Genomic DNA, 25,028 nt, shown 5'->3' with positions numbered 1-25,028 from the left:
TTTTAAAAGCAATGAGGCTGATCGTTTAGGTGATAAGTTAGTGCCTGTATAAATCTGTTATCCTATTCCTACCAAGTCATTTAAACAAATGTATTGAATGGTATCATACATAGCAAAGAGTATCACTCTCTTATTGAGTGTTAATTGAGATATAGACTACGACAGATGGGTGTCCTCTCCAAGGGGTGTACACTACAGAAATAGGGCTCCTGGCCGTTTAGGCAAGGCTTACTTACTTACTACTTACTTAATGAAGTGTATCTAAAGTATTGTACTCTTGGCTTTGTGTATCTAGTATTTTAATGTATTGCTGACGTTACTTTTATTGCACATTTCCATGGAAATTAATTTTGTACTGTGTCCCCTTCTAAGACCTTGCAGAAGGAGATCCAGGGACACCAGCCCCGCTTCGATGACATTTTCGAACGGAGCGAGAGCTTGCTGATGGAGGACAGCCTTGCCGTGGAGGCCATCCGCCAGCGCCTGGCCGACTTGCAACAGCTGTGGGGCCTGATGATTGAGGAGACGGAGAAGCGTCACGTCCGACTGGAGGAGGCCCACAATGCACAGAAGTACTACTTTGATGCCGCTGAGGCTGAGGCCTGGATGAGCGAGCAGGAGTTGTACATGATGTCTGAGGAGAAGGCCAAGGTACTAGTGTGTTATTGACTGTGTGTGTGTGTGTGTGTGTGTGTGCGTGTGCGCGTGCCCTGTACTGATATATATTCTAACATAGAATTCACAAAAGTTCTAAAAACAAGTGTATTTCCCTCTTAGGATGAGCAGAGCTCTGTAGCCATGCTGAAGAAGCACCAGATTGTGGAGCAGTCGGTGGAGGACTACGCTGAGACAGTCCATCAGCTCTCCAAGACCAGCAGAGGCCTGACAGCTGCAGGACATCCAGAGAGGTCAGTGAGAGCCTAGAGTGAAGCCATTGAAATAGAACGTCACTTAATATTGCCGCCCGTCAAGGAACGTTGGCCTGAATATGAATGTCCAATCTAGAAAAAATATATTTTGCATGAGTGGAGCATTCAGTAGACCAGAGTGTGGTGTGAATACATTTTTGTTGTTTCAGCTTAACCCTAACAGACCTGATTTCACTAACGAAAGCCTTGATTTCAGACCATGACTAGTGTATTAGTTTGGGTGTTTAGTGTTGGAACAAGAATGTTGTTTTTTTTGCAAAAAAAAATAAAAAAGATTACTCTTGTTAACCCCATCCACTGATCATTGAACTCTTAATTTCTGTTTGTGTGGGCAGTGAGAGGATAGGCATGCGTCAGTCTCAGGTGGACAAGCTCTATGCCGGCATGAAAGACCTGTCTGAGGAGAGGCGGGGCAAACTGGATGAGCGGTTCCGCCTGTTCCAGCTCAACCGTGAGGTTGACGACTTGGAGCAGTGGATTGCCGAGCGGGAGGTGGTGGCCGGATCTCATGAGCTGGGACAGGACTACGAGCATGTCACCGTAAGCAATGGCACCTGACTTCAAACCCTACTCTCTCTCTCCTGGTGCTGTCAGGGAGGAAAAACATAGTCCGCATTCCAGACCATCTGCAAAGGAACCACATTCCAAAAACGTACCAATAACTGAATGACACATCATCTAAATTGTAGTTGGGCATCATATCTAAATATATCATATTGATATAGTTGACCTGGCCAAGATAAAGCAAAGCAGTTCGACATACAACGACACAGAGTTACACATGGAGTAAAACAATCATACAGTCAATAATACAGTATAAACAAGTCTATATACGATGTGAGCAAATGAGGTGAGATAAGGGAGGTAAAGGCAAAAAAAGGCCAGGGTGGCAAAGTAAATACAATATAGCAAGTAAAACACTGGAATGGTAGATTTGCAATGGAAGAATGTGCAAAGTAGAAATAAAAATAATGGGGCCATAGACTGTAACGTGGCCATAGACTGATTTCAGTACTGCCCATTTGATACCACCTTTACCTTTTAGTAGGTAAGACAGGGCAGTACAATATATATTTGTGTTAAAGGTCCTCATTCTCCCCCTCTTCATCCATCTATCCATCCACAGATGCTCCAGGAGCGCTTCCGGGAGTTTGCGCGCGACACAGGCAATATCGGCCAGGAGCGTGTGGATGCCGTCAACCGCCTGGCCGATGAGCTGATAAATGCGGGCCACGCAGATGCCGCCACGGTGGCCGAGTGGAAGGATGGACTCAACGAGGCCTGGGCTGACCTGCTGGAACTTATCGACACGCGCACGCAGATCCTGGCCGCCTCCTACGAGCTGCACAAGTTCTACCATGACGCCAAGGAGATCCTGAGCCGCATCCTGGACAAACACAAGAAACTTCCAGAGGAGGTGGGGCGTGACCAGAACACAGTGGAGACACTGCAGAGGATGCACACCACCTTCGAGCATGACATCCAGGCCCTGGGAACACAGGTCGATACATAGCTAATATCTCTCTGTAGATCACTGCACTGAAATCTCATGTTATTATTCATGGTGGGCACCAATATCGATAATGCAATATGATATTGATAACTTACACTATTACGTAAAAGAGGACACATGACTGTTCTTGCAGACACAAAACACTCTCACAGGCTCTCAACTTAGCATACAGTGCTTTTGATAATTATTCAGACTTTTTCCACGTTTTGCTACGTTACAGCCTTATTCTAAAATGGATTCAATTGTTTGTTTTTTTGCCTCATCAATCTAAAAACAGGTTTTTAGAAAATGAAAATATGACCCTCTACTCAGTACTTTGTTGAAGCACCTTTGGCAGCGATTACAGCCTCGAGTCTTCTTGGGTATGACGCTACAAGCTTGGCACACCTGTATTTGGGGAGTTTCTCCCATTCTTCTCTGCAGATCCTCTCAAGCTCTGTCAGGTTGCATGGGGAGCATCGCTGCACAGCTATTTTCAGGTCTCTCCAGAGATGTTTAGATAAGTCCGGGCTCTGGCTGGGCCACTCAAGGATATTCAGAGACTTGTCCCGAAGTCACTCCTGCATTGTCTTGGCTGTGTGCTTAGGCTCGTTGTCCTGTTGGAAGGTGAACCTGCGCCCCAGTCTGTGGTCCTGAGTGCTCTGGAGCAGGTTTTCATCAAGGATTTCTGTACTTTGCTCTGTTCATCGTTCCCTTGATCCTGAATGGTCTCCCAGTCCCTGCCACTGAAAAACATCCCCACAGCATGATGCTTCACTGTATGGATGGTGCCAGGTTTCCTCCAGATGTGATGCTTGGCAGTCAGGGCAAAGAGTTCAATCTTGGTTTCATCAGAGTCTTTAGGTGCCTTTTGGAAAACTCCAAGTGGGCTGTCATGTGCCTTTTACTGTGGAGTGGCTTCCGTCTGGCCACTCTACCATAAAGGTTTGATTGGTGGAGTGCTGCAGAGATGGTTGTCCTTCTGGAAGGTTCTCCCATCTGCACAGAGGAACTCTGGAGCTCTGTCAGAGTGACAAACGGGTTCTTGGTCACCTCCCTGACCAAGTCTTTTCTCCGTCTTATTGCTCAGTTTGGCCGGGCGGCCAGCTCTAGGATGAGTCTTGGTGGTTCTAAACATCTTCCATTTAAGAATGATGGAGGCCACTGTGTTCTTGGAGACCTTCAATGCTACACACATTTTTTGGTACCCTTCCCCAGATCTGTGCCTCGACACAATCCTGTCTCAGAGCTCTACACACAATTATTTTACGGACAAATCTCATGGCTTGGTTGTTGCTCTGACATGCACTGTCAACTGTGGAACCTTATATAGACAGTTGTGTGCCTTTCCAAATCATGTTCAATCAATTGAATTTACCACAGGTGTACTCCAATCAAGTTGATCAATGGAAACAGGGTGCACCTGAGCTAAATTTTGAGTCTCATAGCAAAGTGTCTGAATATTTATGTAGATAAAGTATTTAAGTGTTTTGTTTTTAATAAGTTTGCAAAAATGTTTAAAAAAATGTTTTTTCTTCGTCCTTATGGGGTATTGTGTGTCAACTGATGAGGAAAATGTTTTATTGAATAAATGTTAGAATAAGCCTGTAACATAACGAAATGTGGAAAAAGTCAAGGGGTCTGAATACTTTCCGAATGAGCTGTAATTAACTGCCTGCTGATGGGTCACCAACTGGCTTCCCATTGTATTCAAACTGGCCCCCAGATGGCAAGCCCAATAGGCAATCAGCAAGCAGTTGTCTGAGCTTCACAAAGCAATGGAAATGAACAGAATATGAAACAATCACACAGTTGCAATGTTATTCAGAATCCTGTCTCTGAATTTTTTACCACTATAAATATAGATTTTCCATATCGGTTCACATTGCTAGTAATTATTAACCTGTTAATTACACATAGCCTGTAATTTCATGTAGATACCAGGCACTGGAAGGTAGTGTAATTATAGAATAAAATGCATTAAAGGGACTTGTGCTCGGACATTAGGTGAGGCAGCTGCAGGAGGATGCCGTCCGCCTCCAGTCGGCCTATGCCGGCGACAAGGCAGACGACATCCAGCGGAGGGAGAGCGAGGTGCTGGAGGCCTGGAATACCCTGCTGGAGGCCTGCGATGGCCGCAGGGTCCACCTCCTGGACACGGGCGACAAATTCCGCTTCTTCAGCATGGTGCGCGACCTCATGCTGTGGATGGAGGACGTCATCCGTCTCATCGAAGCCCAGGAGAATCCAAGGTAAATTACTCTTGTACTTAGTTAGGTTGGGGTCAGTTCCATTTCAATTCAGTAAACTGAAATTCCTATTCCAATCTTAGGTTCGTATACTAATATCCTGGTGTGTGTGTGTGTGCCTGCGTGCGTGCATGTTTTCCTTTCTCTGCACAGGGACGTGTCCTCGGTGGAGTTGTTGATGAACAACCATCAGGGTATCAAGGCTGAGATCGACGCCCGCAATGACAGCTTCACCGCCTGCATTGAGTTGGGCAAGTCTCTGCTAGCCAGAAAGCACTATGCATCAGAGGAGGTAAGTTCCATAGCCAAACCAATGCTATGCTACTGCAGGTCAGCCGATGAGCCATTTGCGGACCACTGCTCTTTCTCAATTGAAATATGTCCTCGTCTCCTTTCTTTCTTTGCACTGGTCTGAATGACCTGACCAGGTGAAAGCCACCTTAATGATGAGCTTTCACCATTTTTTTTGCCAGCACTTTTATGGTCCATTTAGGTAAATTATTTTGACAGCCCTATGTTACTGGGTCATTCCACTAATTTGGTGCCTTTTGAGATGTGAAAATAATCTTTTGATTTCACCTGGAGAAATGTTGGGGTGAAGTGGGTTAACCTCTTCCTAAAAGTCACAGAGGGTGCACAGATGGATGTAAAAATTCTGAATCTTCTTTATTCACATAAAAATCTTATTTATTAAAGGGCACTTCAGGCTTTTATAATTCAATATTGGTGCATCATTTCTACTTAAAATATTAAAGGCACTAATTTTGTGGAATGACCATACTGCATTGTAGCCTCTTCAGGTTTTAGTGTATTGCATTGTTTGTATGTGTTGATACCCCATGCTAAAATATAAGTATTCACTTCTATGTCCTTTGTTTAGATCAAAGATAAGTTACTACAGCTGATGGACAAGAGGAAAGACATGATTGACAAGTGGGAGGACCGACGGGAGTGGTTAAGACTGAGTAAGGGTTTTTGTTCATACTTTCACACATGCTATTGGATGGAATCTTGTCACCAGTTGGGCATATCCAGTCCCACTCGGCACAAACTGGTTCAATCAACGTTGTTTCAACGTAATTTGTCAATGTATTGTGACACGCAATTCATTATATGTATTAACCCTAGATGACTGACAGGGCACTGTTTTGAAGCCCCCGAGCAGCCATCTTGGTACTCTTCCTTTTTTTGGAAGCTATATAAATCTATTTTCTACATTCATTTTTGACAAGTATATTATAATACAGACACCTTTAATGCTTACTTTAAAAAAGTATTTTGTGAACTGAACACGATAAATATATATTTATATAAAAAATACATAAACATATTCCTTAACATTTTTGTGGGAGAGGACTAATGGTACTGTCGCCACAACAAAGTCATACTTAAATACATGTAAATTTGTCCATTTTATTGAAATAATGTAGACTTACATTCATTCCTATGGAGGCCGACGGCTTCAAAGTCTCACATTGGCCTTTTACATAGAATCACCATGCTAGGGTTTATACACATCATTGCATGAAATCTATGTGTAAAATACATTAGATTTGCAAAAAGTCTTTAACGTAAACTGTTGTTTTGAGGGGGAAATCTAACGTCAATGTGTCTCTATGAAATTGTATGTGCTGGTATTTTGGCCAGGCCTCTCTTGAAAATTAATTTTTAACCAGGTAAAAAAAAGTCAAATAAATAATAATATAAATATGGAACTATCCAATCTGTAGATACTAACCAAGTAGATCTTCAAATGTTGATACAGTGCATTTTATTACATTGACAACCAAACACAATTCAACATACATTTTTGTAATACAGTAATTACCCTAAAGTGAAGGATATCTTACAAACTAATTTATTCATTCAACCTTAATGAGTAAAACATCCATGGCTACGTTTTGGGGTTACTGTAACTATAAACGTTTTCTTATGTTTTTTATTTTTATTTAACTAGGCAAACCAGTTAAGAACAAATTCTTATTTACAGTGAGGGCCTATACCGGCCAAATCCAGACGACGCTGGGCCAATTGTGCGCCACCCTATGGGGACTCCCAATCACGGGCTGATTGTGATACAGCATGGATTCGAAACAGGATGTCTGTAGTGATGCCTCTAGCGCTGAGATGAAGTGCCTTAGACCGATGCACCACTCGGGAGCCCCTAATCATAGAAAGTGTGCCTGTTCAAAATTAGCATGCAAAGGTTGCAGGTCTGTGGAGGCCTTCTCTATTGCTATAATAATCTATGCAGAATCTGCAACCACATTGATCACTTGCACCGTGTACTTTTAATGCAATCTCAACTGCAGTTTGGTACCGGTACCCCCGGTAAATCAAAATCCCTTTATTTGAGGCAGATGAAGAGGCGCTGCTGCGTAATCTAACTAACAATTCTTCACGATGCTGTCTGTGTGAGTGGACCAATTTAGTTATTGTGACCTCGCCTTCTGATGATAGCGGGGTGAACAGGCAGTGGCTCGGGTGGGTGTTGTCCTTGATGATCTTTATGGCCTTCCAGTAACATCCTGACACCTGTGTGAGTGGACCAATTTAGTTTGTCTGTGATGTATGCCGAGGAACTTAAAACTTACTACCCTCCACTGTCCACACTCCGAGGGCCCTCACCTCCTCCCTGTAGGCCGTCTCCCTGTCGTTGTTGGTAATCAAGCCTACCACTGTTGTGTCGTTCGCAAACTTGATGATTGAGTTGGAGGCGTGCGTTGCCGCGCAGTCGTGGGTGAACAGGGAGTACAGGAGAGGGCTCAGAACGCACCCTTGAGGGGCCCCAGTGTTGAGGATCAGCGGAGTGGAGATGTTGTTGCCTACACTCACCACCTGGGGCGGCCCGTCAGGAAGTCCAGTACCCAGTTGCACAGGGCGGTTCGAGACCCAGGGTCTCGAGCTTGATGACGAGCTTGGAGGGTACTATGGTTTTAAATGCCGAGCTGTAGTCGATGAACAGCATTCTCACATAGGTATTCCTCTTGTCCAGATGGGTTAGGGCAGTGTGCAGTGTGGTTGAGATTGCGTCGTCTGTGGACCTATTTGGGCGGTAAGCAAATTGGAGTGTGTCTAGGGTGTCAGGTAGGGTGGAGGTGATATGGTCCTTGACTAGTCTCTCAAAGCACTTCATGATGACGGAAGTGAGTGAGTGCTACGGGGCGGTAGTCGTTTAGCTCAGTTACCTTAGCTTACTTGGGAACAGGAACGATGGTGGCCCTCTTCAAGCATGTGGGAACAGCAGACTGGTATAGGGATTGATTGAATATGTCCGTTAACACACCAGCCAGCTGGTCTGCGCATGCTCTGAGGGCGCGGCTGGGGATGCCGTCTGGGCCTGCAGCCTTGTGAGGGTTAACACGTTTAAATGTTTTACTCACCTCGGCTGCAGTGAAGGAGAGACCGCATGTTTCCATTGCAGGCCGTGTCAGTGGCACTGTATTGTCCACAAATTGGGCAAAAAAGTTATTTAGTCTGCCTGGGAGCAAGACATCCTGGTCCGTGACTGAGCTGGATTTCATCTTGTAGTCCGTGATTGACTGTAGACCCTGCCACATACCTCTTGTGTCTGAGCCGTTGAATTGAGATTCTACTTTGTCTCTATACTGACGCTTAGCTTGTTTGATAGCCTTACGGAGGGAATAGCTGCACTGTTTGTATTCGGTCATGTTACCAGTCACCTTGCTCTGATTAAAAGCAGTGGTTCGAGCTTTCAGTTTCACACGAATGCTGCCATCAATCCAAGGTTTCTGGTTAGGGAATGTTTTAATCGTTGCTATGGGAACGACATCTTCAACGCACGTTCTAATGAACTCGCACACCGAATCAGCGTATTCGTCAATGTTGTTGCCTGACGCAATACGAAAAATGTCCCAGTCCACGTGATGGAAGCAGTCTTGGAGTGTGGAATCAGCTTGGTCGGACCAGCGTTGGACAGACCTCAGCGTGGGAGCTTCTTGTTTTAGTTTCTGTCTGTAGGCAGGGATCAGCAAAATGGAGTCGTGGTCAGCTTTTCCGAAAGGGGGGCGGGGCAGGGCCTTATATGCGTCGCGGAAGTTAGAATAACAGTGACCCAAGGTTTTGCCAGCCCTGGTGGCGCAATCGATATGCTGATACATTTTAGGGAGTCTTGTTTTCAGATTAGCCTTGTTAAAATCCCCAGCAACAATGAATGCAGCCTCAGGATGTATGGATTCCAGTTTGCAAAGAGTCAAATAAAGTTCGTTCAGAGCCATCGATGTGTCTGCCTGGGGGGGAATATATACGGCTGTGATTATAATCGAAGAGAATTCTCTTGGTAGATAATGCGGTCTACATTTGATTGTGAGGAATTCTAAACAGGTGAACAGAAGGATTTGAGTTCCTGTATGTTTCTGTGATCACACCACGTCTCGTTAGCCATAAGGCATACGCCCCCACCCCTCTTCTTACCAGAAAGGTGTTTGTTTCTGTCGGCGCGATGTGTGGAGAAACCTGCTGGCTGCACCGCATCCGAGAGCGTCTCTCCAGTGAGCCATGTTTCCGTGAATCAAAGAACGTTACAGTCTCTGATGTCCCTCTGGAATGCTACCCTTGCTCGGATTTCATCAACCTTGTTGTCAAGAGACTGAACATTGGCGAGAAGAATGCTAGGAAGTGGGGCACGATGTGCCCGTCTCCGTAGTCTGACCAGAAGACCGCCTCGTTTCCTCTTTTACGAAGTTTTTTTTTTGGGTCGCCGGCTGGGATCCATTCCGTTGTCCTGGTTGAAATGCAGAACACAGGATCGCTTCGCGAAAGTCATATTCTTGGTCGTACTGATGGTGAGTTGACGCTGATCTTATATTCAGTAGTTCTTCTCGACTGTATGTAATGAAACCTAAGATGACCTGGGGTACTAATGTAAGAAATAACACGTAAAAAAACAAAAAACTGCATAGTTTCCTAGGAACGCGAAGCGAGGCGGCCATCTCTGTCGGCGCCGGAATATGATTTTTAGCCAGATCCATTGCACTAACGTCATGAAAAATCCTTTGTTGTCCCTCTGGATGACTGTTTCATTATGTTACTATGCATACCTTGGAATGTGATGATGAGAAACTGTCCCTGAAGTGTTGGCCATGCGTAGAGCTGGGTTGTGTTCATTAGGCATCAAACAGAAGAGAAAAGACCTGGACCAATCAGAAAAGCTCAATTGAATTTTAAGTTGAACATTTCTTTTACAGGTTTTTACCTTTACGTGCCCTAATAAAGACATCCTTGGTGTGCTTATGTGTACTTTGATCAATCTGGCCTCCCTCTATTTGCCCCATGTCCTCTGCCAGACTGGTCTCATAGACTAGACATAACATAGTAAACGTAAATCCGTGACACTCAAATTAGTATGATATGGTACGCTTGGTATGGTTACATACGATATAAGGTTACGTAAGACAAAAATGAAAGGAGTGTGGTTGGTCAAGGTGGATGTGTAGGCATATAACGCGAATGTCTAGCAACGGTTTTGTGTTCGAATTTCATCACAAACAACTTTAGCGTTTGAGCCAATTAGCAACTTTGCAACTTCTTACAAATTTTTAGCTAACCCTTTCCCTAATCTTAACCCTTTTAGATAACCCTAACCTTAACCCTTTAAATCTTAACCTTATTCCTAACTTATCCCCTAACCCTAACCCGTAGTGCTAGCTAACGTTATTGTTTGCCACCTACCTAATATTAGCCACAACAAATTAGAATTCTTAACATATACAGTGCATTCGGAAAGTATTCCGACCCAGTGACTTTTTCCACATTTTGTTACTTTACAGCCTTATTCTAAAATTGAATTGTTCCCCCCCCCACATCAATCTACAAACAGTACCCCATAATGACAAAGCAAAAACATTTTTTTTTAAATTTGAATTAATAAAAAAGGAAAAATCACATTTCCATAAGTAGTCAGACCCTTTACTAAGTACTTTGTTAAAGCACCTTTGGCAGCAATTACAGCCTCGGGTCTTCTTGGGTATGACGCTGCAAGCTTGGCACAGCTGTATTTGGGGAGTTCTTCTCTCCAGATCCTCTCAAGCTCTGTCAGGTTGGATGGGGAGCGACGCTGCACAGCTATTTTCAGGTCTCTCCAGAGATGTTTGAACGGGTTCAAGTCCGGGCTTTGGCTGGGACACTCGAGGACATTCAGAGATTTGTCCCAAAACCACTCCTGCATTGTCTTGGCTGTGTGCTTAGGGTCGTTGTCCTGTTGGAAGGTGAACCTGCGCCCCAGTCTGATCTCTCTGGAGCAGGTTTTCATCAAGGATCTTTCCCTCAACCCTGACTAATCTCCCTCCCTGCTGCTGAAAAACATCCCCACATCTTGATCCTGCCACCACCATGCTTCACTGTAGGGATGGTGCCAGGTTACCTCCAGACGTGATGCTTGGCATTCAGGCCAAAAAGTTCAATCTTGGTTTCATCAGACAAGAGAATCTTGTTTCTCATGGTCTGATAATCCTTTAGGTACGTTTTGGCAAACTCAAAGCAGGCTGTCATGTGCCTTTTACTGAGGGGTGGCTTCCATCTGGCCACTCTACCATAAAGGCCTCGATTGGTGGAGTGCTGCAGAGATGGTTGTCCTTCAGTAAGGTACTCCTATCTCAACAGAGGAACTCTAGAGCTTGGGTTCGGGTCACCTCCCTGACCAAGGCCCTTCTCTCCCGATTGCTCAGTTTGGCCAGGCAGCCAGTTCTAGGAAGAGTCTTGGTGGTTCCAAATTTCTTCCATTTAAGAATGATGGAGGCCACTGTGTTCTTGGGGACCTTCAGTGCTGCACAATGTATTTGGCACCCTTCCCCAGATCTGTGCCTCAACAGAATCCTTTCTCAGAGGTCTAAAGACAATTCTTTCAACTTCATAGCTTGGTTTTTAATCTGTCATGAACTGTCAACTGAGGGACGATATATAGAGAGGTGTGTGTCTTTTCAAATCATGTCCAATCAACTTAATTTATCACAGGTGGACTTCAATCAAGTTGTAGAAACATTTCAAGTGTGATCTATGGAAACATAATGCACCTGAGCTCAATTTCAAGTCTCATAGCAAATGGTCTGAATAATTATGTAAATAAGGTATTTCTGTTTTTTATTTTTAATACATTTGCAAAAAATGTAAAAAACCTGTTTTCGCTTTGTCATTATGGGGTATTGTGTGAAGATTGAGGAGGGAAAAAAGTTATTTTATACATTTTAGAATAAGGCTGTAACGTAACAAAATGTGGAAAAAGTCATGTGGTCTGAATACTTTCCGAATGTACTGTATATGTTTAGCAAATTCGTAACATATTGTACGTTTTGCAAAATTGTAACGTACTGTAACAATTGCAATTCATAACATATTGTGTGTTTTCCTAATTCGGAATATATTGTATGAATTTCAATTCGGAACATATCATACAAAATAGTAATTTGTTTACGAAATGGATGATGGATATGGACATATTAATGTATACCATATCATACTAAATGGAGGGTCTCGGATTTACATACAGAATAATATGAAATTGTCTGAGACCACATTCGCTCTGCTGATAACTAATGCATGTGGGCTAAAGTGGACAGTGAGTGTTTCTGTTTGGGGAGGGGGGATATTAGTCATGAATGCTCAGGTTACCCGTTCCCACATGCCAGTGGCATAAGTTAGCTACAATATTGGAATGAAACAATTGCAGTTGGTCCTTCTCTCTTCCAGTTTTCCCTGCTGACTTTCTTCTCTTTGTTCTGCATGGTCTAGTTTTGGAAGTTCACCAGTTTGGGAGGGATGCAGGGGTGGCAGAGGCGTGGCTGCTGGGACAGGAACCATACCTATTCGGCCGGGAGTTAGGGCAGAGCGTGGACGAGGTGGAGAAACTGATCAAGAGGCACGAGGCATTCGAGAAGTCGGCCGCCACTTGGGAGGAGCGCTTCTCAGCACTGGAGAGGTTGACTACGGTGAGTGTTTTGGCGGGTTGCAATGTTCCTGTCACATGTGTCACAAATCTTTAGGTTAAACGGTTCTTACTGAGAGACATTAGTCTTACTCATAGACAGTTACATTTTCAGTCCTATTCCAGTGAGTATTTGTAATGTTCATAAGGTTTCAATAAGAAATCTGTTCACTAAACAATGTTATCTTGTGCTCGTCAATTATTTAAGTTCACGTACTAACATTGACACCTAGTGCTAACTGCATGTTAACTGCATGTCAGTACAGTATTTACCCAGCATTTAATGAAAAATGATGGAGTAATAATCTGGTGCGTTCAAAGAATACAACATAATTGGTAATAATTGTTACAAAGTTTTGCATGTTCCCATGAATCCACAAGAAACTACAATGTAATCATTAGTTAATTAAATTAGCTGCCATTTTTCACGTCTTTAAGTCCCAGGTAAATAGCAAACGTTAGAATTGAAGTGTGACCCATTACTCTTTGAAGGTGGCATTGCCAGATTAATTTACTCAGATTAAGGTGGTAAAATGTGACTGGGGTTCCGTTGTGTCTTGTTCTTCCAGTTGGAGTTATTGGAAGTGAGAAGACAGCAAGAGGAAGAAGAAAGAATGCGAAAACCCCCTTCACCAGAGCCTTTACCGGTGGAAGAATCACCACTGCAGAGGTAAGTGTAGCAGTTAGGGCTGTTGCGGTGACCATATTCCCGCCACACTGGCAAATTCCACGTGAATGTTTAGTCACGGTAATTAGGCTTCTCCAAGCTCTGACGTAGCTTATGGTCATTAGTAGCCTACTTGCTAACTGGCCGTTACTTATCACTCTATTGTCCATATAAGCACTCTGACATTAATGCAAATGTCTTCGAAAATCTAATCAAACACTCCATGAGACCTCATGAGCTCATGTTGAGCAACATTTCTATAGGCTATGCAGTTGCGTGAGAAAACAGAGTGATGGCCTCTACTAAAAAGAGCAGGATCCCATCAGCTTTGTAAAGGCTAGTCCTACTATATTTAATTCTCAACAGTCTAATATTAAGCACATTGTTTATCTTTACAACAGGAGTGTAGTATACCTGACTGGCATGAAAATGAACCACGGGATACGCATCCTCCATTCTCTATTTAAGTGCATAGATTACATGTATTTTTTCCCACTGCCCCTGTTTCGAGACCGGTGCATGATAATGGTCAATTCTAAATAAAAACACATTTCACACATATATTATTTAGTATATGTAAAGACAAGATTTAATCAAGAATAGTCTGATGGATGACAATATTAGCCTATCACTTGTGAATGATGCCCAGCATAAGACACTGCCTTTCCTTTCTAATCATAGTAACACACCTCATGTAGCCTAGCACATAGGCCTATATGTTTTTGATAAGGTTTGTATCACAATTAAAGTGGCCAAATAACTTCTTAAAATTAATTACATTAATCCGCTTTAAAAGGGGTTTTGAGCCTAACTGGCATACATTAACAGCGCATGAGTTGCAAGTTTGGGAAAGATAATTTCACCATAAAAATGCACATTTAATAATTTGCATTTTTTTAATCATGGTGTTTTCCGCTAATGGAACAATCGTGCTTATAGCCTACTGCCATGTGCACATTTCTGAGCTCATAATGTGAAGAAATAGCCTAATAGTTTATCAACATTTTAAGCTAAATGTTCTGATCTGTTGCGTCAGCCAAATTGCGGGGGGGGGGAAATCTAAACATATAGCCCAACGTTTGTAGAACAACTAAAGTTACATTAATAACTCTAAATTAAGCATATAGGAGTAGATATTTGTTTGTTAACCTCTTATCACAGAATAGCCTCGTGTGCACTCCCTCAAATCGTTTGGAGAAAATATTTATAATTTATTCAGCTTTGTTCTATTGTATTCTTCATACTATAAAATAATGTCACCAAATTCTAAGAAAATCTTGTCTGCTAAATGAACTAGTGTTATCACTTTTAAGGTATGACTCAGGTGGAGACAGTGTTGAAGAAACAAAACTTTAAACAGGGGCAGGCGAATGACAGATCAAGGCAGGCAGGGGTCAATAATCCAGAGAGGGTGTAAGGCACCGGAACAGCAGGCGGGCTCAGGGTCAGGTCAGGCAGAGGTCGGTAAACCAGAGTAGTTGGGCAAAGGTACAGGATGACAGGCAGGCTCAGAGTCAGGGCAAGCAGAATGTTCAGAACCGGGAAACTAGAAAACAGGCGCAAGGAACAGGCATGAGCAGGGAAACAAAATGCTGGTAGGTCCCATGGACAAAGCGAACTGGCAAAAGACAAACAGAGAACACAGGTATAAATACACAGGGGATAAGGAAGAAGTTGGATGACACCAGGAGGGGGATGGAGACAAGTGTAGCCCACAGCCATTTGGTATTGCCAGATCAGGACCTAACATAAGGACATATCAGTGTATGCTATTCTGTTCTTCTGAAATAGACTAATGTTTCTTCATATCATGCTTCATATCATGCTTCTGTCCAAAATAAATAATGGATTTATCGTGAAGGTGTACGCTATATTACATGGATTTATTATACTTTTTCAAATGAAGATGTTCCAAAGGTCATCAGTGGCTTGCATCAGTGGCTTGTAGGCTATGTGTGAAAGCCAGGAGATGCTAAATGTGTTTATGTTAATTAACGGTAAATTACCGTGAGACCGGCAGTTATTTGCTTGACTATCACCGGCTGACAAAATGTTCCGACCGCCACAGTGGTGTTGGTAAAGAAACAGACAAGGGTGTGTTTCCCAAAAGCCATCGTAGCTAATGTAGTATGTTACTTATCTCAAAGACGCAGACTCATTCCAATTGTAGAATTATCAAAGTGCTTCCTTTTACATATTTCAGTGTTTCCCAAACGCTGTCCTGGGGAACCCAAGGGGTGCACGTTTTGTTTTGTTCCCTAGCGCTACACAGTTGATTTTGAAATAATCAACTCATCATTAAGCTTAGATTATTTGATTCAGCTGTGTAGTGCTAGGGCGAAGAACCAACATATTAACCCAGCAAACAATTGTGACTCTTTCAAGTACATCAAGTTAGCTATGAAAATCACCACAGGTTGTTGTTAGTTAACTCATGCACACCTACTCACCTTCACTGACTCGCTCCCTGATTATCCCTTTCTACTGTATATTCTCCACAGTGGAGTAGAGAATGGACTACAGAATGGACTGCCCTCAGACCAGGATTCCCCACAGGTAAGTTACTGCTCCAAAGTTTACCACCAAAAATATGCCAGCTTTTAGGGTCAAAAGACTGACTAGGGCCTAACTTCTCAGAGCTTTACATTGTTCAATCTCACCTAAGGTGCATTGTTTGCATCTGAGGCGTTTCCCAGAAAACATAATTGCATTAAAGCTGAAGAATGAAATATGAATATATTTAAATATTTTCTATGTAAAATATACATGTAATTAATTTGGTGTGAAGGCCCATCCATGCCCCTTAAAATGAATTGTTTTATTTTTATTTAACCCTTATATTACCAGGTAAGTCGACTGAGAAGACATTCTCATTTTGTCCAGGTGGGAAAGGGCTGGGGCGGTATGCAAATTAGTGTGGGTCTAGGGTTTCTGGGATAATGCTGTTGATGTGAGCTATGACCAGCCTTTCAAAGCACTTCATGGATACAGACGTGAGTACTACGGGTTGGTAGTCATTTAGGCAGGTTACCTTAGTGTTCATGGCACAGGCACTATGGTGGTCTGCTTAAAACAGGTTGGTATTACAGACTCGGACAGGGAGAGGTTGAAAATGTCAGTGAAGACACTTGCCAGTTTGTCAGCGCATGCTCACAGTACACGTCCTGGTAATCCGTCTGGCGTGATCACACAGTCGTCCAGAAAAGCTGATGCTCTCATGCCATTTTCAATGTTACTTCCCTCGAAGTGTTACATGCATGGAAGTTATTTAGCTCGTCTGGTAGGCTCGTGTCACTGGGCAACTCTCGGCTGTGCTTCCCTTTGTAGTCTGTAATAGTTTGCAAGCCCTGTCACATCCGACGAGCGTCGGAGCCGGTGTAATACGATTCGATCTTAGTCCTGCGTTGATGCTTTGCCTGTTTGATGGTTCGTTGGAGGGCAATGCGGGATTTCTTATAAGCTTCCGGGTTAGAGTCCAGCTCCATGAAAGCGGCAGCTCTAGCCTTTAGCTCATTTCGTGGTTGCCTGTAATGTTATAGGGATTAAATTGAGCCGGGTCCTGCCAGGTCTGAGACCCGGCACCTATGATACAAATGAGAGCCAGGCGGAGCTGAGACACGGTACCTTTTGCTATTTGAATTATGTATTGAAAAATGTGTTATCCACATTTAATTTTCCACAGCCAACAACACGAGTAAGCAACAGGAAAATCAGACAACACCAATTGTTCAGCCTGTTGGTCGCATTTTATGTAAGAAATTAATATTCCTCTCGAGGCGCATTCAAAAAACCCGCCTGTCCAACATCACTACTCTGGACGGCTCTGACTCTGAATACGTGGACAACTACAAATACTTAGGTGTCTGGTTAGACTGTAAACTCTCCTTCCAGACCCATATCAAACATCTCCAATCCAAAGTTAAATCTAGAATTGGCTTCCTATTTCGCAACAAAGCATCCTTCACTCATGCTGCCAAACATACCCTTGTAAAACTGACCATCCTACCAATCCTCGACTTTGGCGATGTCATTTACAAAATAGCCTCCAATACCCTACTCAACAAATTGGATGCAGTCTATCACAGTGCAATCCGTTTTGTCACCAAAGCACCATATACTACCCACCATTGCGACCTGTACGCTCTCATTGGCTGGCCCTCACTTCATACTCATCGCCAAACCCACTGGCTCCATGTCATCTACAAGACCCTGCTAGGTAAAGTCCCCGCCTTATCTTAGCTCGCTGGTCATCATAGCATCTCCCACCTGTAGCACACGCTCCAGCAGGTATATCTCTCTAGTCACCCCCAAAACCAATTCTTTCTTCGGCCGCCTCTCCTTCCAGTTCTCTGCTGCCAATGACTGGAACGAACTACAAAAATCTCTGAAATTGGAAACACTTATCTCCCTCACTAGCTTTAAGCACCAACTGTCAGAGCAGCTCACAGATTACTGCACCTGTACATAGCCCACCTATAATTTAACCCAAACAACTACCTCTTTCCCTACTGTATTTAATTTATTTATTTATTGTGCTCCTTTGCACCCCATTATTTTTATTTCTATTTCTACTTTGCACATTCTTCCATTGCAAATCTACCATTCCCGTGTTTTACTTTGCCACCATGGCCTTTTTTTGCCTTTATCTCCCTTATCTCACCTCATTTGCTCACATTGTATATAGACTTGTTTATACTGTATTATTGACTGTATGTTTGTTTTACTCCATGTGTAACTCTGTGTCGTTGTATGTGTCGAACTGCTTTGCTTTATCCTGGCCAGGTCGCAATTGTAAATGAGAACTTGTTCTCAACTTGCCTACCTGGTTAAATAAAGGTGAATAAATAAATAAATAAAAATTGTGAGTGCAACACAGGGAGAGAAATATGCATGCCCTGTCGTTTTAGCCTACAACATTCTAAATGCTGTCGCGGGAAAACACACCTTTAAAATCAGTTTTGATGGCCCCTGTTTTTTAAAATATTTTTTTATTTAACCAGACAAGTCAGTTAAGAACAAATTCTTATTTACAATGACAGCCTAGGAACAGTGGGTTAACTGCCTGTTCCGGGGCAGAACGACAGATTTGTACCTTGTCAGCTCGGGGTTTGAACTAGCAACCTTCCAGTTACTAGTCCAATGCTCTGCCACCCGTTTAAAGAGGAGGATCGCTGTGCTTTCTAGTGTTACTAGGCTAGACTTATTTCTCACATCCAAGAAATTTGTCAAAGGCGGCAATTGACTTGAATGCAAAGGTCAGGTCAGGTGTAACTGGTAGGCAAACATTATATTCATTATATTCACAGTAGGCTACATGAGCCTTGGAGTGCTAGCGGAACATTTTTTGGGACATTCAAGTCATCAATATTCTGCTGTAACTAGCAGCAAGATAGCCGAATGTTTTGACTTTATATTTTATGACCGAGCTAATGATTAGCCCAGTGGGGTAATTGGAAACGTGCAACATTTCAGCTTATTTACTGTATTTACAGCCACTATGTTGCATCAGGTGGGCTACATCAGTTGATAATGCCTATTGCTAAATAGCACACCTGCCTGATAATATGGACCAATATGTTATATTGGGCTCATTTCTGGAGGGGGAAATTATAGTTAAGATGTCAGTATCATTCGAGGCTGCTCTAATGACTTTCATGGATTATTAGATTTCTCCGTTCACAGCCGACGAGTAGTCCATGCGCACAGGCTCGTTTGGTGTAGACATAAGCGCCTGGCTCAGCTTGTTCCAACACTCCAACATGTCTTGGGCTCAATCACAGCCCGAGGCAACAAAAGGCCTACTCAGTCAAGATTCTTTGTCCAAATACAATTCAGAGACCAAAATTAGCTATTAGCGTTGCATACTCTAGTTTTCAGGCATAATTGGGGTCTCTCTTTCTCTCTCTCTCTCAGAATGGTGTGGACAGAGTTGAGATCATGAATGGAGTGGCGGAGCAGAACTCAAAGGACCCAAGCCCCATTCCCTCACCCACAGCCAGCCGGCGGGGCAAGGGCAGCCTGTCCTCCACATTGCCGACCCAGAACCAGGATTTGCCTGCAGCTCAGCTGGAGGGCTTCCTGCATCGCAAGCATGAGTGGGAGGGTCACAACAAGAAGGCCTCAAGCAGGTATGGTGAACTGGATCAAGAGAAAATACAAATAACATTGTTTGGGAGAAGTAATTTAATAAGGTTTATTTTTGACATAAAATATATTATTTTAAGGGAGTTCACTTGTTATACAGTGCATCCCTGGCTTACAATGACTCATTGGGCTCTCTTTTTCAGATCCTGGCATAACGTGTACTGCGTTATCAACAATCAGGAAATGGGCTTCTACAAAGACAACAAGGCTGCTGGTCAAGGCATCCCCTACCACAATGCAATTCCAATCAGTCTAATGGGGGCTGTGTGTGATGTGGCCATGGATTACAAAAAAAAGAAACATGTCTTCAAACTCAGGTTAAACATGATAAAAATGAGAGTTGTGTTCAAGTTCCTTCTAACGGAATCACCCCAGAAGTGGATTCTCTTAGTTGCACTTCATTACGCTATCTGCAGTCTAAATCTGATTTCTTAATGTTCTAGTTAATTTTGTTGACTGCCATTTCAGAAATATATATATTTTTGCAAATGTTGCTATCCGAATCTCTTTTGAATCTCAAATATAAATGTTTAGAAAGTTACCAACATTTTTTATTTTTTTTTATTTCAGAGTTACGGATGGAAATGAGTATCTCTTCCAAGCCAAAGAAGAAGTAAGTCTGTGTCCTTTGTTTAACATTTTGTGTCATCAGTCAAAACAGTGGGTATACTGTAAAGGCCCTGGTTTTGACTACAAAACCTAATTCCTGAGCTAGTTGTTAAACTGACCTCCACAACCTTGCATGTACTTGTTCTTCTAGGGTGAGTTTCCCAAAAATTCTCAAGCTAATGTGGAACTTTTTATCTCATGACGACCCAGACTCTGTCCACTTGTAGAAAAAAAAAGTACTCATTTGGCAAATTTCATTCACTGATAAACATAGATCATTACAATTGCCATTCTCTTTTTGAGACAGAGATTTAGCTAAAAAGTGTTTAGGAAACTGACCTTTCAATGACCCCTTACAGGAGGAGATGAGCACATGGATCCAGGCCATTCTGAATGCGGGGACACCTGACAAGGTATCGATTACGCCCAGCAACCAGAGCACTCCGGCGTCAAGCCGAGCCCAGACCCTGCCCGCCACCGTCACCCTCACCAGCGAATCCAGCCCGGGCAAGCGGGAGAAAGACAAGGAGAAGGACAAGGAGAAGCGATTCAGCCTGTTCGGCAAGAAAAAACTATAAAGTTTCTCAGCAATGAAGACTTTCAGTTTTTTATTAGTGCAGTATTTTTTTTCTTTACTTTCAATTTCTTTGTTGTCTGCCAAGCCACAATGATACTCCAGCTCAACTACACAACATGCTGTGCCTAATGATCCTTGATTTGGGTAAAACGATTGATGAGACTTGAAATACAAATACAAGTAAAAGAAACATTTGTACTTTGTTAGAGTGTCAAGGTGTATGGGGCAGGTTTTATCATGAAATTTATTTGGTAATATCATGAGGACCATTTTTTTTAAAGTTAATTCTTTACTTGTAAAAATGTGTTTTGTGTGTTTTTGTGCTTTTTCCTTGTCATTGTGTTTTGTTAAAATGGGTCTGAGTATTTAAACGTTTCCTCAATTTTGTGAGGGTGTCTACAAGAGGCAGGCCTACATTCTCTTTTTGCTGTTGGAAAGGGAGACAACATTGCTTCAAAATAATTCAGTTTTGTGACTGCACATACACATATTGAATAAAAAATGTAATGCAACTTTTCAACATAATTTACTATGATTCCTACTTGAGTTTAAATTGAAAACAAACAACCTCGAGAAAATATCAGGCTCCAAAAGGGCATAGTTAGCCAGTATTATCAGTAAGCGCATGCCTTTTTAGGTCAAGAAAAGCCTAATAATACACCTGTAATTGAAATTATTTCCTCATGGAATAATGTTTTATATATATGATGGACCAGTAATTCTTTTTACATGTTTTTCCTTTGTTTACTTTTGTCCCTCTTGAGTTGCATCATAATATATGTTTCCAAATAGTTATAGTTGGCTACAGATTATAAAATCAGTATGTATAATAAACACTTTAAGCATTGATGTTAAATGGAAATGTGGAAATTCAGCATTTACTGCAAAAAAAGGTTGCTTGCTTGTTGCTCTAGCACTGCACATTATAATTTTGCTACGTTATCCTGCTAATTGATACATAGCGTGCATTTCTTTGTCACTGTATCTATTGTATTGAGAAAAAAAAATCTTACTGCACAATCAGAAATTATGTAATAGGAATGAAATTCTTTGCAATGCCTGGGTCTTTGGGCATATATAGAACATTGACCTGGCTTTCTGATGTATGAAACTGTACCTGTAGTCTTTTTTTTCTCTTTCTCTCTCAAATATGTGCGATGTCATTAAAATGCTATTAAACATTATGGGTCTGTGTGTTATCTATGGTTTTGGAAAAGTGGAGCTTGCCTGCTTGAAAATGTTGAACCTTGCTGTAATCTAATGAGTACTTTAAGTCTACTCTGTCTGCTCTGTGCAAACGATGCAGCCCCTTGTCTTGTAACTGTAAAGTTTAAATGCCCTAGTCTATAACTTCAGCACAGAGCACCTTATACACTTGCATGTGCGGTAAGATTTTTGTTAACAGCCCGCAATTGCTAATAACCCATCTGCAACTGCCTTACTACTGTATATGTGATAAAGTGAAAATCTGAGGCCCTCACTGCACCCTAAACTGCAAATACAGAAAATGCGCTATTGACGGGGTGCAGGATATTTATTTTCCTGCCTACTTTACAAAGGCCTATATTTCTTATTATAATCTCTGACATTTTGATAGGCTATTTGTTTGTCAACTTGTCTATAATTAGCTAAATGCTGCTTATCTTCTGTCATACAGTGCCTTCAGAAAGTATTCGCACCCTTTGACTTTTCCACAGTTTGTTGTGTTACAAAGTGGGATTAAAAAAATTGTCATTTTTTGTCAACGTCTACACAAAATACTGTAATATCAAAGTGGAAGAAAAATTCTAACATTTCTTTTTTATTGTTATGGAAAATAAAACCTTTTTTTAAAGATTAATACAAATTAAATAACTAAAATATAGTTGTTGCATAAGTATTCAGCTCTCTGATTCAAAACATGTTAGAATCACCTTTGGCAGTGGTTACAGCTGTGAGTCTTTCTGGGTAAGTCTCTAAGAACTTTGCACACCGGGATTGTACAATATTTGCCAATTATTCTTTAAAAAATTGTCAAGCTCCATCAAGTTGGTTGTTGATCAATACTAGACAGTCATTTTCAAGTCTTGCCATATATTTTCAAGCCGATTTAAGTCTAAACTGTAACTAGACAACTAGTAAGCAACTTGCCTGTGCTTAGTTCTATTACGTTTATTTGTATCCTACAGAAATTCCATAGTCCTTTCCAATAACTAGCATACCCATAACATGATGCAGCCACCACCATGTTTGAAAATATGACGAGTGGTGTTTTATCTCCTTTTTCTAATATCTCTGGCAACGGCACCATGCAATGCACCCTGGACTGAAGAGCCAGGCAAATCGGAAAATTTTTAAATGACTGATTTATTGAGGTAGGAATATCGCAAGAGAAGACATCCTCCTGAGTTATGACATGGGTCAGTATTGAAATCTGACATGTAAAATAGACGTTTTCGCGATCTAAAACTCGTTTTCCAGTGTAGTGAGAGCAACTTTATCACAGTGCTCTGTCATACCGGACAGATTTCTGCCTGCTTGAACTCCAATAACTCAGCTACAAATGAAAACATGAAATGACCCAGTGAGTCGATAGAACATCACTCAGAGATGCACAAAAACAATATAACGTTCAAAATGGGTGAAGCTTCATTTTAAGTGTGTGAATTGAACCATTTTCCTGTCCTGCTAAGCATTCAAAATGCAACAAGTACATTATGAGTAAAAAGTACATTATTTTCTATAGGAATGTAGTGAAGTAAAAGTTGTCAAAAATATAAATAGTTGAGTAGTTTTTTGGGGAATCTATACTTTACTTAAGTTGTTCATAAATTTCTACGATAGCATAGCCAATTTTGTCTTTGTGTCTGTGCTATCTAGTGGAAATCATGTCTACTAGGCTAGCTAGATGTATGAAAAACGATAAAACATATATCGTAACAATGGTGATTGCCTCTATATGGACCTCACTTTGTGCACGGGGGCATTGTCATGCTGAAACAGGAAAGGGCCTTCCCCAAATTGTTGCCACAAAGTTGGATGTCATTGTATGCTTTAGTGTTAAGATTTCCCTTCACTGAAACTAAGGGGCCTAGCCCAAACCATGAAAACAGCCCCAGACCAATATTTCTCCTCCACCAAACTTAACAGTTGGCACTATGCATTTGGGCAGGTAGCGTTCTCCTGGCATCCGCTAAACCCAGATACGTCTGTCGGACTGCCAGATGGTGAAGTGTGATTCATCGCTCTAGAGAACGCATTTCCACTGCTCCAGAGTCCAATGGAGGCAAGCTTTACTCCACTCCAGCTGACGCTTGGCCTTGCGCATGGTGACCTTAGGCTTGTGTGCAGCTGCTCGACCATGGAAACCCATTTAATGAGGCTCCCGACAAACAGTTATTTTGCTGATGTTGTTTCCAGAGGCAGTTTGGAACTCGGCAGTGAGTGTGGTTGTTTCACGGGCTACGCACTTCAGCACTCGGCGGTCCCGTTATTGTTGCTCCTAGACGTTTCCACTTCACAATAACAGCACTCTAGCAGGGTAGAAATTTTACATAACTAACTTGTTGGAAAGGTGGCATCCTATGACGACGCCACCTTGAAAGTCACTGAGTTCTTCAGGGCCATTCTACTGACAATGTTTGTCAATGGAGATTGCATGACGGGTTATCCACATACTTTTGTATATGCAGTGCATTCGGAAAGTATTCAGACCTCTTGACTTTTTCCAAATTTGTTACGTTACGGCCTTATTCTAAAATGGATCAAATAAAAATAAATATTCATCAATCTACACACAATACCCCATAATAACAATTGAAAAACCGGTTTTAACAAATTTAGAAAAACGGAAATATCACATTTAAGTACTCAGACCCTTTACTCAGTACTTTGTTGAAGCACCTTTGGCAGTGATTACAGCCTTGAGACTTCCTTGGTATGACGCTACAAGCTTGGCACACCTGTATTTCAGGAATTTCTCCCATTCTTCTCTGCAGATCCCCTTACGCTCTTCAGGTTTCATGGGGAACGTTCGGTGCACAGCTATTTTCAGGTCTCTCCAGAGATATTCGATCAGGTCCATGTCCAGGCTCTGGCTGGGCCACTCAAGGACATTCAGAGACTTGTCCCGAAGCCTCTCCTGTGTCTTGGCTGTGCGCTTAGAGTCGTCTGGTTGGAAGGTGAACCTTTGCCCCCAATCTGAGGTCCTGAGAGCTCTGGAGTAGGTTTTCATCAATGATCTTTCTGTACTTGGCTCAGTTCATCTTTACTCCTGTCTACCATAAAGGCTTGATTGGTGGAGTACTGCAGAGATGGTTGTCCTTCTGGAAGGTTCTCCCATCTCAACAGAGGAACTCTGGAGCTCTGTCTGAGTGACCATCGGGTTCTTGGTCACCTCCCTGACCAAGACCATTCTGACACCGATTGCTCAGTTTGGCCTGG

General features: G+C 42.3%; 1 protein-coding gene across 2 annotated transcripts in view; it reads left to right on the top strand.

Moving 5' to 3' along the window:
• LOC135539477 (spectrin beta chain, non-erythrocytic 1-like) overlaps window positions 1-21,790 on the top strand; it is a 94,582-nt gene extending 72,792 nt beyond the window's left edge. For both annotated transcript variants that reach the window (XM_064965376.1, XM_064965377.1), the window contains 14 exons: window positions 373-651; window positions 778-908; window positions 1,265-1,469; window positions 2,056-2,430; window positions 4,429-4,673; window positions 4,824-4,962; window positions 5,551-5,635; window positions 12,417-12,613; window positions 13,179-13,279; window positions 15,778-15,832; window positions 19,190-19,404; window positions 19,564-19,737; window positions 19,991-20,033; window positions 20,389-21,790. In XM_064965376.1, the coding sequence (XP_064821448.1) occupies window positions 373-651; window positions 778-908; window positions 1,265-1,469; window positions 2,056-2,430; window positions 4,429-4,673; window positions 4,824-4,962; window positions 5,551-5,635; window positions 12,417-12,613; window positions 13,179-13,279; window positions 15,778-15,832; window positions 19,190-19,404; window positions 19,564-19,737; window positions 19,991-20,033; window positions 20,389-20,607 (2,463 nt within the window). In that variant the 3' untranslated portion in view covers window positions 20,608-21,790. The remainder of the gene's footprint in view (window positions 1-372; window positions 652-777; window positions 909-1,264; window positions 1,470-2,055; window positions 2,431-4,428; window positions 4,674-4,823; window positions 4,963-5,550; window positions 5,636-12,416; window positions 12,614-13,178; window positions 13,280-15,777; window positions 15,833-19,189; window positions 19,405-19,563; window positions 19,738-19,990; window positions 20,034-20,388) is intronic.
• The last annotated feature ends 3,238 nt before the right edge of the window (window positions 21,791-25,028 follow it).

This window comes from Oncorhynchus masou, chromosome 5 (assembly GCF_036934945.1).
Source record: "Oncorhynchus masou masou isolate Uvic2021 chromosome 5, UVic_Omas_1.1, whole genome shotgun sequence".
In the NCBI taxonomy this organism is placed as follows: domain Eukaryota; kingdom Metazoa; phylum Chordata; class Actinopteri; order Salmoniformes; family Salmonidae; genus Oncorhynchus; species Oncorhynchus masou.
Note: the sequence above shows the minus strand (reverse complement) of the source record. Positions and strands in the feature narration are given on the sequence as shown.